General features: G+C 42.0%; 1 protein-coding gene across 1 annotated transcript in view; it reads left to right on the top strand.

Annotated features, from left to right (window-relative positions):
• The first annotated feature begins 3,453 nt into the window (after positions 1–3,453).
• spon1b (spondin 1b) overlaps positions 3,454–18,968 on the top strand; it is a 141,743-nt gene continuing 126,228 nt past the window's right edge. Inside the window, exons 1-2 of the mRNA XM_033635432.2 lie at positions 3,454–4,059; positions 5,241–5,347. Of these exons, the coding sequence (XP_033491323.1) occupies positions 3,834–4,059; positions 5,241–5,347 (333 nt within the window). The 5' untranslated portion in view covers positions 3,454–3,833. The remainder of the gene's footprint in view (positions 4,060–5,240; positions 5,348–18,968) is intronic.

The following is an 18,968-nucleotide window of genomic DNA, read 5'->3' as shown; positions in this document are numbered from 1 at the left end:
TCGGTCTACTCCTCGGTTTACTGCACTGCACACAGCTGCAAACTCCTTTTAGCATCGTCACTGTTAACTCTGTTAGCACTGTTAGCTGTGCCAGCATGGCTAGTGTTGCTGACAGAAAAACAGTGAAAAAAGGAGTTTTGTGTCTCAAAATTTAACCACTTACTCACCAGGGTAACCTGGGAAGGCCACCATGTTTGTGCAGTCGGCAGTAATCTCCAAACGAGCAGCGCTGCCAACAAGCTCCCATCGGATTGAGTGATGCGCAGTTCAGAGTGGCCAAGGCTAACGTTAGCTAAACAGAGGAGACAGGGCAGTGAGCGCTATGTAGTCGGCTGGCTGTCAGCAAAGCCAACAAATAAATTAAAAGGCAAGACATTTGCAACACAAAAGATTAAAAGTCGCTGTTGCAATGAAGTGTTGGACTGAAAGGAATGGCCCCTTGTGTTTCGTGTCTTTTTTCTTAAAAATGAACTAATTAGTTACTGGTTAAGGCTCATTTAGACTCCCTTTCTGTACAAAAATAGATACATCCATTTCAAATGTTGTAAATGTCATTGCCCTCATACTCCTCTGTGTCCTTTGTGATGGCATAGATACAGCCAATAGATGGCACTAGAGGGCAGAGTCAGAATTCTCACAATAACAAACGAGGTGGAGGAGGTCATAATATTGTACCTTTAAACAGAGTCAGCATTGTAGATGGTGGTGGTCTGTCTGGTCATTATGCATCCTGACATGTGGATGGAGAATACTTTACACCATATCACTGATTCATCCCATTCTGCCAATATTTGAATTTCACAGTCATTTCCCATGGTTGTATGTTGCTGAAACTACGCTACACTACCTCATGATCTCTGTTAGTACTGCTTTCTTTGTTCCGTATCTGTAAGCCCTCAGAAAACGTAAAAATATATAGACAAAATAAACTTAGAGTATGGACAGAGGGCTCCATTAGTCTCCGTCTCTATATTTTACATTGAGCATAAATGAGCCCTTAATGTGGGGAGGGCCACTGAAAGCAAAATTAACCAAAACTGACATCCCTAATATAGCTATACAGCTAAATATTCTATCACAGGGTCTAATATAACGTTGCGTTTACACCAAATGCGATGCGAATTCTCGTGATGTGTTACTCGCTCGAGTGTGAATGCTAGAATATTTTGTGTTGACTCCCTTCATACGCGTGAGTAATGCGAGTGCCCAAAATACTTGAATTTTCACAAGAGGGGAGGGGCTTCTCGCAACCACCATTTTTCACTCTTTCAGTCTGAGCTCCTTTTTATACCTGTTTCTGTAAAAACAGGAGGTGGTGTCGTACAGCTCAGGGTAGCCACAGACACGACACGATCAGCTACTCCTCCATTTTTCTGATGAATGAACTTCCACTGGTACATCCCCTGCGTCATATGTCCTCAGAGGATCTCAATGCTGATTGGTTGCTGCGGCGTGAATCAGTTGCTGAAGTTTAGAATTTTCAGCTCTCTCGAATAAGCCTTTTCGCGTCATTTGCATTGCTCAATTTGTGTCATTTGTGTCACTTGCATCGGATTTATAGCATCTATTGCACCACCCAGTGGAAGTTTGTGTCTCTACACTGACTTTACATGTTATTCACCCACGCAGATATTGTTATTCATGCCCGGTGTGAACACAAGTCAGTCAGTTTAATGTCAATTTTGAATAAGGTGAAACTACTCATGACAGTTTCACATGATGTTCTGGATGACAGACTATATGGTTTCTTATGGATTTCCTCAAACTGAATAAAAGAACTGGATGTTTGAATGCAGGAATGTTACTGGCTGATGAGCAAACAGGTTGTTTTCATTCTGAAAGGTCAGTGGGTTGTTTTTGACTTCAAATCTTGGTCAAGGGTACGCTCCAGACGTCAGCCATCCATCAGACAGTTTATAGTGCAGAGTCACTCCAGATGGGATCCATCACATAGAGACATCCAGGCTGATGCTGTTTAGTTTAACCATCTCCAGCTCTGAGAACTGCTTTCAGTTAGGTAACCCTCCCCACGTTTAGATGCACACACACACCCATGAAGACTCACACACATGTTTGACATGTGGACGGAGAGCCACGAAAACATGCGCAAATTAGTTTAGTGCAAGTTTATTTGATCCAGCTCATATCCTTGAGGTTTTATTATTTATACACACACTCACCCACACACACATTTGGCACTTTAAAATAAACAAAGTTAAAGTTCACAACGGCTGAGTATGTTTGTCATTCAGAGAGAATAAAAGAGGATTACAAAATGTCATAAAGGAAAAAAACAACTTACAAAAAAGGAAATGGATCAGAAGATTACCTAACTTTAACTCACTCCTTCGGATGAGTCAAAACCACACAATTAATATGAAACCTTAAAGCCTGCATTTCCATAATCCCTCATACTTTTCTCTACACTATGATAAAGAACTTGAGGAGATGGGAGAACAAAGGGTGCAGTGATGAGGAGAGTGGCAAATTTACCAAGTAGCTCTCAAGGACCTAAAGGTGCAAAGATACTCTGGCGACGCCTAGTGACCAAACCAAAGCCTCTTATTGCAAACGCATGTATGTCTTGTGAAAGTGTTTTAGCAGGGATTATAGTCAGCGTTTGGAGATGTTATGAGGAAAGCTGAGTGCGTGCTTTATAGAGATCTATAGAGCAAAGTGTGCATTTAATCCAAGATGAAATTATCAAACAAAATGACAGCGGCTTATGATAGAGCTCGTGTTCATGCACAGTATTATAATTACGCTTATTTAAAATCAGTAATTAATTTGATCAGTAATTTCTTTTCAGAGTGGCAAAGCAGCTCAGACTGGATTCTGGTGCCTCTGCTCAGATGTCCCTGCGCTGTATAAACCGAGGAGCCTCTGACATTACTCTGTGCTTGTAACTGACTAATATGAGGTGATGGTCATAGCTCCTAAAACACGATCAACTCGCTAAACATCGAAACAGTTAATGCGTAAATACGCACAGGACAGGACCAAACACAACCTTTTACAGTTTGTGTCTGTTGAGTTTATAATATCATTATGTAACTTTATGGTGTCTTTCAAGTCCCGCGAATCCCACAGTATATACAAAGCTTAAAATTAAATGATGGCCATACTTCATTTGTCCACTGAACAAATTGTGGAGCAAAAATGCGCACAGCAGATGGGGATTAATAAAGGTTATTTTCCGCTAAATGTGACTCTACTTACTTTTAAGTGCGCACTGTCCATACACGTAACTTCATGATTGTCTTTTAATTCCCATACAGCCCACACAGAGAATATAAAATTTGCTGTCAGAATGCAGAACATGTGTATGCTTCCCTAACAGGCAGCTCCGCGTGTCATATCCGCAGAGATAGACAGACGGAGAGTGTGTGCACGGTACTTTATGCGTGTGTGTGTAGCTATGTTTGTGTATTAGCGGAGGGCTGGCTCTTATTAAAGTGCGGAGCTCCAGTTTGGACCGTCCCTCGCCTCAAGTCAAGGAGACAGCCGCGAGCACCCGCGCTCGGTTATTTGGCGGCCCTCCGCTGCTTCCAAGCTCTCTATCAACACCGCACACTGACTCAGGAACAGCAGCAGCTCCTCTCTCCTCTCTCCGCGCACCTCTACAACGTGGTGCGCCCCTGACGCGCTCTCTCCAGTTGAAGATGGACTCGTCTCCTTCTCTTCACCTTTACCACTGACTGTGACGCTGCTGTAGTTTGGTGGGAGTTCCCGAGGAAGGGGCTGGAACTGATCCTCTGTCCGCTGTTTCGCCTTTCCACTGGGTTTTTATTTGTGATTGAACTATCATTGTTCACTCATATCCGGGCTCCGAAATGGGAATGTATTTACATTTGCTGTTTTTGCAGTACTATTTCGTCTCGAGTTTCGTGTGCAACGCAGTCGCTTTCGTGGAGGAGCCCTCCGGAGGCAGGTCGGACGGGTACTGCGGGCGGATCCTCCGGGCGCAGACCCAGGGGACCCGGAGGGATGGGCACCATGAGTTCAGGCTCAGAGTGGAGGGGGACCCGGAAACCTATCAGCCAGGCAGCACCTACAGAGGTAGAGTTTTTCCAGTCCATCTGCGCAATCAGTGCGTAAACATGCGCCAAATAAAGTGGACTGTTTATCAAGTTGGAAAACAGCGCATTATGTTGCCAAACAAGCATAGTCATCTTTATTTTATTGTATTTACAGAAAACTTGAGCGTGTCTAACCACCGAACACTGCGAGGATTAGCCATAGTAATCTAAAATTGTATTAGACACTGCAGCTTGGGAGACACAATTTCCAAACTAGTCAGTCCGCCTCCTTTGGCTCCTGCAGGGAGAGTTGTGGTTTGATAAAGCTACTTAGTGTTATAATGTCTGACCTATATTCACTTCCTCTCCTCTTCCTGCAAGCAAGGACACACACACACACACACACACACACACAGCACGGAGACAGAAACACAGATCTGGCTCCAATTAAGCTACTGACCCCTAAAGATTCTTGGTTAGTTTAGAAGTTAACACTAAGCAGTTTTCAACAATCAACATTTTAAATATTGTTTCACTTTCTCTGTTGCAAATTCTATTCATTAAAAATTTGAATAACTCCAGTGATAGGAGGGGTGGATATTCAGTTTTGACAGGCCTTAAATACAAGAACAAAAATCAAGGGTCACCTTGTATTAAAGTCTTCCCACTGACATCATACTCCACATCATGCAATTTTTTGTGGCTATGCCACATTTAGCAATCCAGGGCTAAATTCTAATCAGCTATCAGGGACCTGTGAAGGACACCACCCAAGGGAAAAAAGAAGTTATTCTCCAAGTCTTCACAGCTTTTAAATAGTGAGCAAGTTCACTTTTTAAAAACTGGATAAGATTGGAAATATTGACACCTCTCAGGCCTGGGAGCAAATTTTAAGATAAATAGGCTGGTATGAAAATGCAAGGTTAGGACACAAGGGCGAGCCAGAAAGAAATCCACCCATATCTTATCATGTCGTTCCTGTTCCTGACTTGTTCCCTGCACCGAACTACCTGTATAGGCTCACTTTTATTTTATTTTAAGTCTCTATTTACAGCCCCCACTCTTTCACATCACACTGATGCACATAGAAATGCTGCTGTCATGTGTTTCCTGTGTATCATCCAGAGTGACCCTGTGTCATGACCCTCATATGGTGTTATACGTGCTGCTTTACTCCCTGGTGTGTCTGTAGAGTAAATACACACTTTCTCTCCTTAACAGTAATCCTTCTGGCGACCAGCCCTGCTTATTTCAGAGGTTTCACCCTCATCGCACTGAAGGAGGGCAGAGAGGGCACCACGGACGACGACTACACTGGCCAGTTCCAGGTAAGAATCAGCAGGTGCACAGAGGAAAGGGAGAATACTGAATGTGCTCTAAGTTGGGAAAGTTCGCAAAAAAGATGGACTCATTTGCATGCACATGGGAGTCGATTTAGTTGCTCCCTGCTGTCTTCTGATATAGAGGTTAAAGGAGGTGTCGCTGACAGACACAAACACAGCTCCCCTGGATGAAGCTAGAAAACTGAGCTCTCCCGCTGTGGTGGAGAAGAAAAGAGAATCTAGTTGCCTCTTTGGTGCGGCTCTTCTTGGGTGAGGCAGACATGGCATCTTTCCCGCTAAGTAGCAAATATTTCCTCCAGCGGAAGAAAGAGAGAAGGAAGGAGAAGGCAGAGGAGGAAGATAGAGAGGCAGAGGCATGTGAGGACAGAGAAAAGAGATAAACAGAGAAGGTTCGAGAGAAAGCAGGAGAGAGATGTGAGATGTTTGGTTCAGTAGTAACACGGCTCCCACTGAGCAGCAGAGAGCTCCTGAGGAGAGAGCCAGACTTCCTCAATTACCTCCCGCTCAGTGTAAACAGGAACACACATCTGTAGCTGTGTTTCCACACACTGATCCTAACCAGACTCTTACCAAACGGAGCAGGAGACTGCTTTAATGTAGCCAACAGCGAGAAGATTTTGCTTCTTGTTTCTACAAGCTCACCGACTTTGAGACAAATAATCATGTTAGTTGAGATTTTGAAGGAATGCTTGTTCTCCTGACAGATCAGTGAGTGTAAGCCATTCATCCAGACCTTTGTCCTGAACCATGACCTTCCTTTTTATCATGTTGTCAACATCTGTGTTTGCTGGCGCTTCTGCAGTAAACAGTTAAAGTTTCTAGTGATGTTGGAGTGAAATAAACTACAGTAATCAATTCCTGGTATGTTGATTCAATCATCCAGAAGCTGGCACAGGCTTTTGACATGTGCCATGAGTCAGCTGTAGCGATGGGTTATGCAGGGCAGTGGTTGGATCCAAATGCAGACGGATGAGGAGGCAGCAGGATGAAGTCAGTGATTTATTTTGAAAAGCTTAAGCTTACAGGCATAAAGAGTCCAAGTCAGGCTGTAGATCCAGCATGCAGGTAACATTCAGACAGGTAACAGGAAGCAGATGGATAACAGGAAACCACAACCAAATGTGCTTTCATATGACACAGATCTAATTTTTTCGGAGTAGTGAATTTTTTCTTATCAGATCTGGGCCACTTTCATGTGTGGTCCTAAATCTGGTACATATCACTAATCATGTGACTGCTATGAACACAGTGTAGTGGAATTGCATTTTTCCATACATCCATGATATTTCTTTGTCATACTTCACTGTCCAGAAGCAGATCACTCAACATATAGTGGGGCTGGGTATTGGTACTCCATACCTTTAAGGTATTGACCGCAATAACGTGGTACCAAGTAGTATCTAAAATTCTCTAGTCAAAGATACCTGCACTTGATCCTCTTTGCGCCCGTGACCTGATCCCGGACTGTCCCGTCTCCCACGCAGATCAATAGACTTTCTCTTAAAGCCATCTTCAGAGCTGCTATCTTTCTAGTGAATGGCCAGTTCAACGTCTGCCCGGAAAGCGCGAGCCACACAGCAGCTAACATCCAGCACCATGCTGTGAAACAGTCCCAACAAATGACTCGACTCTGTTGTTACACCCGTTAATGAAAGCTGTGTGATGCTGACAGTTAGCCTTGTCTGTGTGTGTGTGTGTGTGTGTGTGTGTGTGTGTGTGCAGCTAAGCAGACTCTCACAGCTTTACCCAGTGCCAAGTTTACACTCAGCTCAACACTCAACGAAAACCCAGCCCTAACATATAGTTGAAACTACACAAGGCTGCTGTAGCTGTGCTTTGCTGCGGTAGTCTCCCCCAGTTGCCAGAGCCTGAGTGCTAGACGCTTTCTGATGGGGACAGTTTGCCTACATTATGTGAAAGCATTGTGGTGATGCACCGAAAGAATTATTGGACGGTAGCGCTGGACGTCCTAAGGTTTTGAAAAAAGTGTTCCTTTGTAAAACCCTCCACATGGCGGTCACACCACTCCTGACTCCACAGATCTACCAGCAATAGTTTCTAGTAGAGCTACTGGACCAAAAGCCCATTTGTATGACAGCTTGTTATAAAACAACAGTCATTGCTCTGAAGGGCCATTTTTCCAAAAACAGCTACACTAAACAGAAACACATGGCTAATTATTATGCAGAGTGACATCATCAAACTTTCCTACAATGGCAATCATTTGGGAAATGAAGCTTGCATGACCACGTCGTCCATTTTTACCCCAAATGCCTGTTTTGCAGATGTGAAGACTTTGGTAGTTGTTCCAGCGCACGTGTGTGACGGGTTGGTTACATATGAGGTGTTTCAGGGCAGAGATCCATTCACACTAGGTGCGATTACATGATGGCTTCTCATTCAGAATGAAATAAATCTGAATGAAATCATTTGGAATTAAAGTCTTTCCAGGTAGTTTACATGGGAAATATTCATTCCGAATGAGGGTTTACACGGGAGATCAGTTCAATCGCCTTTATTTGGGTCTGCGCAAGGTTTGGGGCAGGGAAGGTTTCTGATTGGATAGGGGGCGGGGCGGATGTTACATGTACTGGAAGAAAACACTGTAGTCCTTGTTTTGGATAACAAGATGCTTGACGACGCCGTTCTTAGTGCCTTTTTCGGGCTTGTTTTATATTCTTGAAGCAGCAGTACGACAACAACCTTGTTCTGCTAATGCTTCATCTGTTGAGGAGGAGAAGGGAGACAGAAGACCCTGCTGTGGCCAATGGAAACCAGTGAGTGCAACGAGTCTGACTGCTCTATCTCAGCCCGTTGCTATGCAGCCCGTTGCTATGCACGCTGTATACGTCATCGAGCCAGAAGGGCAAGGAAATGAGCATGTGCAGAAAGAACGGAATGGCTGGAATCGGGTAGGAGGTGTATGCAAGACAGAAAAATTCTTCCAGTCGGGTTCTGAAAAGGAATATTCCACCCCTGTGCACCCGATTAGATTTCTTTCGGGTAGCATGTTTTCATTCGGGTTGAGGTGTTTACAAGGAGCATTTCTATTCGGGTAGGGCTTCTAACCCAAATGCAAAAGGAATACATGGCTCCATGTAAATGCATGTACTGATATCAAATAAGAGGTCACTTAAACCATGAATGTGAACAGTCGAGGCAGGAAGATCGGCTCTGGGGAAATAATCAGAATTGAATATTAAACCCTGTACTGTGAACTTGGCCAAACGGACATGGATTAAAGCAGGATTTGGGGTTAGCAAGGTAACTTAAGCGTTAACCCTGGGTTTTCAGTTGAGCGGAGCTAGTTCACTTTTTTTTTTTTAAAGATATTTTTTTTCTGGCTTTTGCCTTTTAATTGATAGGAGAGAGTGAAATGGGGGAGTGAGAGAGTGGGGGGATGACATGCAGCAAATGGTTGCGAGCCGGAGTCGAACCTAAATCACCATGGTAACTTATGCAGAACAGCTAATCTGCTTTGGAGCAGCTTAACTTCAGACAATCGGATTGTCAGCGCCCCGACCACTGACCAATCAGATCACTGGAAATAAATTCTGAGTGACAGGTAAAGAGAGATATTATTTTTATAACTCAGGATAATCATTTTATTGTTTTAGGCTTTTGGTTTAAACTCTGGTTTTAATATAGAGCTTCTGACAAACAGAGAGATGATTTACAGCACTGAACACATGAGGGTGATTTTAGCTGCACTTTAATTGTGAAGTCCCAGTTCATCACTGCAGCTCAGAATAACACAGGACACCTGTGTGATGAGAACTGGATTAAAAGTGCACACACTGTTTATTACTCCTGTGATTATAAATGTAACATTTCAGTTAGATAGACCTAAGTCATTAAGTATTTTTCAACTTTGGTAGCAAAAACAGTCTGGAACAGAACCAATCTTTAAAATGTTTTTCTTTAACATATTCAGAGTTAGTTCTTCATCATCCAACCAAATAGCAAAAGATACACATTTTTATACTTAAGTCATGATAATAGCTACACATATTTTAAGCCTTGGCTGCTTTTAATATTTTGTAATTTGAAAACTGCCTACTGAGTTGACTGAGCTAGTTTATATCCAGCTTTGTCATACCAGTGATCAACATGGCCAGTGTTAGAGTCAGTGCAGCCAGATAAAGAAGAGGTATCATAGATATGCTGAACTTGCTTCAGGGCTGGTATTTCTAGAGCTGGATCTGAGGTAATGGGAAGCAGGTGGGTGACTGGGTGATGCAGATGAGGAGGTGAGTGTGGGGAGCCAGGCAGAGCAGATGAGGGAAGTGGAAGCAGGTGTGCAGGTGGGTGTGGTAGTCAGGTGATGGGGAAAGGAAAAAAAACCTGTGGAGTTTTTGACCACTGGTAGTGCTTTGGAGCAAATTATGGAGTGGGTCCCTGCATACAAATGCAAAATGCAAAGATGCCATACACATTCCTGTTGTTTCATATTATTTCTCTGATGGACAGTTGGTAGCTGCATCTCCTGTGGCCATATACAGCCATGCTTGTGGCTCTGTGAGGCTGTTCTTGAACACAGTGCTGCTTTGAGCTAAATGCTAACATCAGTCTGCTAACATGCTCACAGTGACAATGTTAATAGATGTTAGTACAAAACAAAAATGTCTACCTCTTTGTGGCACTCGAGGAGAAATCAGATGATCACCAAAGTCATCCCTCTGGGGACTGTGAATGCTTGTACAATATTTCATTGCAGTAGATTTTGTAGTTGTTGATATTTCTGTTTGAACCAGATTAGTGAACTGACTGACACACTGACAGCCAGACAGCCAGATATCACCATCCCTGAAGCCAAAATCAGCTTTTGTTAGACCCTGGGGATACACACAATGTGTTTCATTGAACTTTTATTTGTTTACAAGAAAATTCTACAGGGACCCTTTTAAAAAGTACCAAAACCAATAAATAGTAGGAACTAGTCCATACCCATTGGTAGCTTTCTCACCTTCTACCTATGCCAATCCTCAATGCCAGTTTTACATAGACTGACCACATGAGTGAGTAGAAAAATGTTGGACAGACAGAATGACTGACTGACAGAATGATACACTGACAGTTTCCGTGATTATGTACAGCATACCATACCATGACTTAGTCATGCCAAAAATTAGAAAGAAAAAAACCCCATTGGGCCACAGGGGGAGCCACAGCGATCGGTCGTCATTTTAGCCATTTTTAAGCATTTTTCTGTTGTTATAGCGCCACCCAGTTGCCAATTTCTCCAGTCACCTTTAGGTGTCATATGCCTACAAAGTTGCGTGGTGATCGGTGAAACCCTTGAGATGTTATACACCTTTATGTGATGAGCCACGCCCTCCACAATATTCATTGCCTTATAGAAGCTCAGTTTTAGTAAGTTTTCCAACTTTTGCCAAGAGGGAACTTTAGATATTGGTCCCTAGATTATGTTCACTGAGTTTCATGCAGATCGGTCAAACTTCCTAGGAAGAGATCGATTTTAAGTGTTTTTCAAAAAATTCAAAATGGCGGAAAATCTATATAACCGGAAGTTATGGGTTCTGGAGGCAAATTTGTTCCTCATGAGGAGAGGCATCTCTGTGCAGAGTTTCATGTCTGTACAACATACAGGGCATGAGATATGCCCATTCAAAGTTTGCAATTTCAGTTGGTTGCTATAGCGCCCGCCTTTGGCCAATTGATGTAATATTGCTTCATTCGCATCCTCCCATGACCCTCTACCACTGTGCCAAATTTCACATAGATTGACCAAGTCAGTGAGGAGAAAAACGTGGAACAGACACACACACACACACACACACACACACACACACACACAGAGTTTTCGTCATTATATAGTAAGATATGCTGCTGTTGAAGTTTTACACTTTTACAGTGACATTCTTGTCATTATTAATAAAATACCTCATAATACAATGATATACAATTCAACAGCACCACAAACTGCAACATCCACAATGGTCATAAGGTTAAATCTACACCTTTAAAAACGGAACATTATGAGGACTGATGTATTAGACTGTACTAGTTTTAGTTACGTTTACCTAACAAACTGGCAGCTGAGTGTAATGTGCCGTAAGTGGCCCATTGGTATGTGGACAATGGAGTGAAGTCAATGTAACCTCAACATAACACCCACACTAAAACCATGGGGCGTCTGCTGCTGCAACAGCCTCCACTGTCCTGTGAAGGGTTTCCACAAGATTTTGGAAGCTGGCTGCAGGAATTTGCCACAAGAGCATTAGTGAGGAGATAAAACCAGTCTCACAGTCGTCGGTCCATTAAGTTCTGCCAGTTATTCAAAAACGAATTGGGAAAAACCATTTCCTTATGGACTTGGCTGTACACAGGGGCGTTATCATGTTAAACTGGAATGGGTCACAAACATTTGCCACAAGGTTGCAAGTACACTTTTGTCTAAAATAATGTTGTATCTCTTAATTGGAACTAAGGGACCCAAACTATGAAAAACTGTGGTTAGGGGTGTTTCCCCTCTCTGGGATCAATAAAATATGTATTCTTCTTCTACTAATTTTAGATACAGAGCACTGAATGGATCCAGACAGTGACACAGATATTTTCGGTTCAGTTGTTTCAGCCAAGGGTTAAATGATAAGTGCATCCAAAGTTCCAGTTTGTAGGATTGAGGGGGATATATTGACAGAAATGGAAAATAATATAATAAGTATTTTTTCTTTAGTTTATAATGACCTAAAAATAGGAACCCTTGTGTTTTCGTTACTTTAGAATGAGCCATTTATATCTACATAGGGAGCGGTTCTTAGTTTATGGAGATCGCCATGTTGCACCGCCATGTTTCTACAGTAGCCAAGAATGAACAAAGAAACACTGGCTCTAGATAGGGCCATTTGTATTTTTGCATTTTTGCGTCACTACTGCCACCGTAGTAAGAAACCCCTTTGTGTGAAGCAGCACCGATAAGAAACCAACTTTTTACTTTGGTTTAAATCGCCTGATCTGTTTGTTTGGGAGACCTCTGTGGATAAAAACCTACTAATCATCTGGATTTTAAGTTAAGAAATCAAAGCAAAAAAGTGAGCACACATTAGCAGGTACTGGGCTAACCGCCTGACTCCAACATGCATAACCGTGTCAGAGAAACACTGATTTTTAACATGAACCTGCTTTATTCAGTGATTTTACTGTTTTGGAGAGGAGACCTCTGTGGATAATTCATCACATGGTAAAAAACCTCATGAATGTCTGGATCTGTAATAAGGTGAGCACACATTAAGTTATCAGAGAAAAGGTGAACACACATAGCAGGCGCTGGGCGAGCGGCCCATCTGCACAGCGCCAAACAGTGTAGAAGAAACACTCATTGGTAATGTATTGTCACCGGTTTTAATCACGAGGTTTGTTTGTTTTGTAGAGGAGGAGACCTCTGAGGATAATTTGGCTCCCGGTAAAAACCTCCTGAACGATGAACACTGAAGGTATTTTAATCAGGGGAGAAGTCTTAGCTGATTGATATGTGCAATCCTCACCGCTAGCCTCTACTAAATCCCCCTAAATTTTGTAAACTGCTCCAAAAATTGCAAAATGGGCAACTTTAAAGAAGAAAGGTGTTTTCTCATAAACTACTGCTCTTGTTCAAATGAAAATGGCACGTGTCCCCTGATTAACTATAACCATATGTATTTTCATACAAATCCAAATCCAAATGTTCTTTTATTGAAAAAAACAAACAAATAAAAAGCAGAGGATTGTGCCGTCTTGGCAGAGTTATTGGCTCAGTGAGTCCTTTTCGAGATCATTTATTCATTCCCTGTCAATCCTTTCCCTGGGAGCTTCATTTTTTGACAGTGAAACTGAATGTCTTTTTGAGAGTGTGTCAACACTTATTAATTGTTTCATTTGTTCATTCATTCATTCACTGTGCTCCTCTTGCCTCGGGGTTTACTCTCCAACTTTTCCAATCACTAAATTTTAATGAAAATTCTTTGCAAGTTTACACAATGTTTTATAAATGATTAAACCAACAACAGCCACGGGATGAAAAAAAGAAGAAAACACCAACAACTAAAATTAATTATGTGCTGTCTGTATAATTGTGTCCTTAAGTTTTAAAAGAGTGGTTTTGTGTGAGCTTCCCAAGCAGGATAGTTAAAGTTGAGAAGTCTGGACTTCATCACTTTAATTTTACTTGTTTGGTGTTTTCAGTGTGGTTTCTACTTATCACTTCTCAAAACCCAGCTTATTGTGAAAACACAAGATTATCGTGTTGTTTTGTAGCCTGCAGTAAAACCTTAGTTTTGTCTGAATCAAGATGAAGGCAATTATGAGATGACCACTTTGGGTTCTCACATATTGTGGCTAATACCTAAAAACACTCAAAAGACTGAACTCACATTTAAAGACAATGATAGATTCGAGTAACATACTTTAATATTTTTATAAGACTGGGGATCTTGCAGGGTCACTATTTGCAAGACTACAACCACATTCTTTTTGAGATTATCTCCTGTCCTGCTACTGGTGGAAAATACTGCGCCAAACTCCCTTTCAAAAATATGGCATATTAACTATTCCTTACGTGTCCACAAAACTGTAGAAACACAAGATAAAAGGTGTTGTATGCCAACAGTGTTCTTCTCAATTCAGCATTGATATATCCATAAAGATAATCTGCATCCATAATTTACATTTTACATTTTGTCGTCTCAACGTGCCACCAGCCTCTGATGGTCAGCTGCATTTAGTTTTAGTGGAAGGAAACTGTGGGAATTTGTTTTAAAAAATTAAGATTTCTCACTAAAATAAGTGCTGGTTTTTGGGTCGATCATTTTTCCTCCATTTCCACAGTCCAAGAAAACTGAGACTTGTTCACAGTCTGGCACTCCCCTCCATGTTTACTGTCTACCTGGTTTGCAGCCTCTTGTTTAGTGCTGGAGAGAGCACACCTATTGGATTACAATGTTCATGTCATTAAACTTCAGCGTTCGCATGAGCCAAGACTAAAAACCTACGATAATATTAAACATGTTTGATTCTGTCATAACATGAAGATGAGAAAAAGACTGTCTTAGACAGCTTGAGCTAAGTTTTATCACCACCATGGATGGATTATTACTGAACAGGTCTACTGGGCACAGATCCAGGGGCCCAAAGTGTCAGCGGTCCTCCTGGGCCTAACCTGTAAAATGTCACTAGAAGAGACACATACTGATCTGGAAGAGAGCCACCATAGCTGCAAAGAGACATACGGAGACTCAGGACGATGTCAAAAAGAGTAAAACAACCACAAAGAGACAGACAGTGACTGTAACTGTGCGTACACACCAAAAGCTGCCAGAGCTGCAAAGGTGTCAGGTCTAATTCATTTTCAATGGATAGTGGCGACCAGAGGCGTTTTGAGCTGCAAATGAAAGTTGAAGACTGGTTAACTTGATGCAAATTTTCTATGACGCGTTTGAGCTGCAAATGACCAGCAACCAATCGAAAAGTAGATGTCCATTGCTCGTGTGGAACCCAGAGAACATACTCGGAAACTTTTAGTTCCTACCATGCATTCATTCCTACTTCAAAACTAGCAGCAAGCTGTCAAACTGATATGTTTAGCCTGAAGTAGCACTGGAACCTCTCCCCATCCAGCCGCAGCTCCCGCACCAGCCGATGATATTCCCCGTGCTGTTCACAGCACCGGAGGATATCGCGAACCCAGACCCGACAGAGGCTACATACTTTATACAGTCTATGCTACATCCACGCAGGTGCCACACAGCAGCAGTGTCTTCCATATTGAATCGATACACAAGTGTAGACAAGCGCACGTACTTAAACAATTTCTTTGTGTTCTGGAACGCTTGTTATTTGAATGCAGTTCATTTGCCCTCCTTACCACCAGTTTAACTAATCGCACTGTAGGCACTCAAACCCAAACCACTGACAGTGTTTCCCCTAGGTTTACAGCTTTGGGGGGGAATAACAAATCAAAAAATGTTGCTCATATTCAGTTCAGGTTCGGCCCATTTGACATGCTGCTGTGTTGTGCTACGGTGTATTCAAGTACTGGAATTTGTTATTTACGTGACAACACCTGAACGCAACACAGGCTGTGTGTGTTTAATGTTTGTTGTCAGACCTATTCAGACTTTTTATCCTGTTTTCATTGTCCAAACGTGAGAGTTTCTGTACTCAGGCAAATGCACAAAGTCACATTTCTGTGCTCCAGCCAGTAACCTGCTTTGCGGCTCCTTTAAATTGAGAAGCATAATCGAACATTCAGAATTTGACGTGATGAGTGACTTGAGCTGCTTTTGCTGCCACAAATATTTTACCAGCAGCGCTGCTAGAGCGAATTCAGCTATTTTGCAGCTCTGGCAGCTTTTGGTGTGAACGTACAGTAAGAAGATTCAAAATGACCACAACAAGAAAAAAAATGACCACAAAGAGACAGAATACAACTATAAAGTGACTAGAGCTGTGATTGGGCCCAAAAAATCAGACCTGACCTAGACAGTGTCTGCCAAAGCCTAGACTGAGCCCAACCCACAGCATGCTTTTGGGCCTGAGCTCCGTTTAAAAACCCAAATCTCTCTACCGTAAAATAAAAAATATTATGTTTTATATATTATAATAAAAATATCAATATTTTAATATTCAAACATTTATTATCGCACCACTTCTTCTTCTCTTCCTTAAATAGTCTGTCGTCTTGTGCACAATAGGTTCATCAGAGTGGGTTGCACCCTACAGTGCATTTAGTACGCACATCAGTCAATGGGGATGTGGTGCGAAGTGATGATCACAGCTTTTTGCTGCATGTTACACATCCCTTCCACTGCTGGGGAGGCAGAAGCAATCACTGTCAACCAAGTCGCCTTGCAGCCCCCCCCCCTTCTCTCATTTTCCGTTCCTCTCTTGCGCACACTCTCTCTGTCTCCCTCAGTTCTCTCTCTTTCCTCTGGATTCAGTCTTTTAAAAGTCCTGCTGTTTATGCATGAGAATTGCCAGTGTCATTAAAAAAAAATCGTGCTCAGGCAGAGAATCAGAGCTCTAGAAGAGATGCAAGACAATTACAAAGACACCCAAAATGACTACACAGATGCACAAAGTGACTACAAAGAGATGAGAAGCAACTACAAAGACACACAAAACTACAAAGAGATGTGTAATGACTACAAAGAGATGCAAAACAATGAGAAAAACGCTACATAAAGTCTGTGTGTCTTACTCCTGCTTAGTGGAGGTGGAGGGGCCTTTTGCATGTTTGTGCCCATGTTTCATATTCCGCCCATGATCTTAGTACAAACGATCAAGATAACATGAGTGCGCATCAACTGAGGTAAAACTGATGATTTCATTACAACATCTGAAAATTTTCTGCAACAGTGAAATCGCTTAAAAAGTCTTCTGGTGTAAGGCTGACATTACTTGCTTGGATTTTGGTTTAAACTCAAACATCTCAGCTCACTCTGCTCTGTTTGATTTCGGCTCCCTGCACATATATACCTCACAATCTCAACCTCCAGGTCCCAGCAGAGACTGCAGTGAGGCTGAGACCAGGGAGTAGGCAGTGAGAAGAAACTGGAACAGTTTGAAGAAAATTAAATTTGACAATCTGGTTATGCAAACTGTTTAATACATATTGGCACATCCATCAGATATTTTCTGTTTTGTAATTGACAGTTGTAATTGAGGCTTTTATCCACATGTGGAAAATGATGAAGGCCTCTAGAGTTAAGCTGCTATCAAATCACTGTCAAGTGTTTCAAGTGTATATTTGGTTCTGAGAAGGTGACTGTATGAAACGGGATGTGTCCAGCATGAAGCCACATTATAAGGACACTACGCTGTATCATTGAAAACTTGATTTCATTTATTAAATACGCTCTGCTTTGTGTTCCAATTATATCAAGGGGTCGATAAGAGAAGATGCAGCATGACAGCGAGGCTGGCTTTTTATCTAAATGACCTCAATCCATCAAACTCAGCTTCTCTTTATCAGAGAGGTTTACATTATAATACTTATGTAAAACGAAGTTTATACAACAATTTATATTCCTGACAGTTTATTCTCCACAAGTTAATTATGCGGCTACTTTTGCAATGTCATGATTGTTATTGTGCTGTGCAAGAGGAGGCAAATGAACACAGTTGTGGTTCCCCATACGGCTGTTCTCTCTCCTCGCTCTCTGGTACTCGGTTGTTTCTGGCAGCTGTCCTGGAATGTGCCCGCCTGCTGTTTCACTAAAACACCACAACTGAGAGTTGCTGCTCATTGTTTTTTCCTTAAGCAATAATCTGCTCTTTGTCCCCATTACTACCATTAAAGGACTTCTGTCTTAATGTGTCAGACCTTTAAAAGTACGTCTGTGAGTGTGCATCACTGTGTGCGCGACTCCCACTGAGTCTACAGTCATTGTCTGCTCAGAAATGTGTGCCTTTGTGCTTATATATGCACTGAATGGGCATGTGGGTATATGTGTGGGTCTGCCTGTGTGTTTTTCCCAGCCCTCCTTGCGTTGGTGTGGGACGTGGGTCATATTTATCTAGGCCAGCAACGTGTTATTGCTCAGGGAGACAAACAGAGCTTGTTTGGATAAGGGGAGAGATGAGCAGACATGAGATATTATCTTCTTTTTTCTGCACAGATTATCTAGGGTTCTGAGTTGAGCTGGGGATAAACAAACCCAATCAGTTTAAAGTGCCACAGCTAAGTCATAGGTTTCAGATAGAGGCAATTACATAAGCCAAGCAGAGCTTAGAAGGCTTTAAAGAAAAGAACGTGTAGGATGTGTGTAGAGTTGTAATGATGGTGACCTGATACGTAGCATAATCAGACCCAAATGTGATCCTAAAGTAATTATTCTGACTCTACAGATATTGATACATACAATACAGGAGCCCAAGTCTCCCTGTGTTTCTGATTAACAGGAGTTTACAAGGACCTCTATGTGCTTGTTTACTTCAAGGAACTTCCAGAAGACACACATCCTTATTTATTATGCTTGACAAGCTTGTTGGTTTAGATGCTTGAGGTTTCCATAAATAATGTTGTCAGCACTGATGATGGCTTATTAAATACATAATGCATCAAGCCTATGAGTGTAGGCTGGAGTGTGAGGCCACTATTTCTTAGTTATTGCAGTATGTGATTCGCTGCAGATTCAGTTGTGGCTCATCAAGTGTCTGTGGAAATGAGTTTACACAAATCATTTTTGGGGGGGACTGATGTACGAAATGCAAGCAAAATTGATTCTTACGGTCAACCAAAAGATTTTCATCAAAATAAATGGTCATTAATCTGTACCACAGATAATCTTAAGCAATGTTTTCTTTTTAAATTATAGCCAAAGCTTCCACATTAGCTGTTCTAAACACTTGAGTGTCTGCTGCACAGGAAGAGACTTTAAATTTCCAACAGCAACAAACAGATTTTTTTTGAACTGGCTAGTTTTTCAGCTGAAGTAGTGACAGCAACAATCCAACCTGGTCTCTCTCCCAACTCATCAAATACTAACACTTGGTCAGTGGCCTTTGGTGTTGATATGACGCACCGAAGCACCTATTAGCAGCAGTATGAGAAGTCAATTTTTTTATGCTTGGAGCAACTGCCGTAGTATAAAGGGTGAGAAAGTCC

The sequence above is a fragment of the Epinephelus lanceolatus genome, chromosome 5 (genome assembly GCF_041903045.1).
Source record: "Epinephelus lanceolatus isolate andai-2023 chromosome 5, ASM4190304v1, whole genome shotgun sequence".
Classification (NCBI taxonomy): Eukaryota; Metazoa; Chordata; class Actinopteri; order Perciformes; family Serranidae; genus Epinephelus; species Epinephelus lanceolatus.
This window is presented reverse-complemented; position numbering and strand designations above follow the sequence as displayed.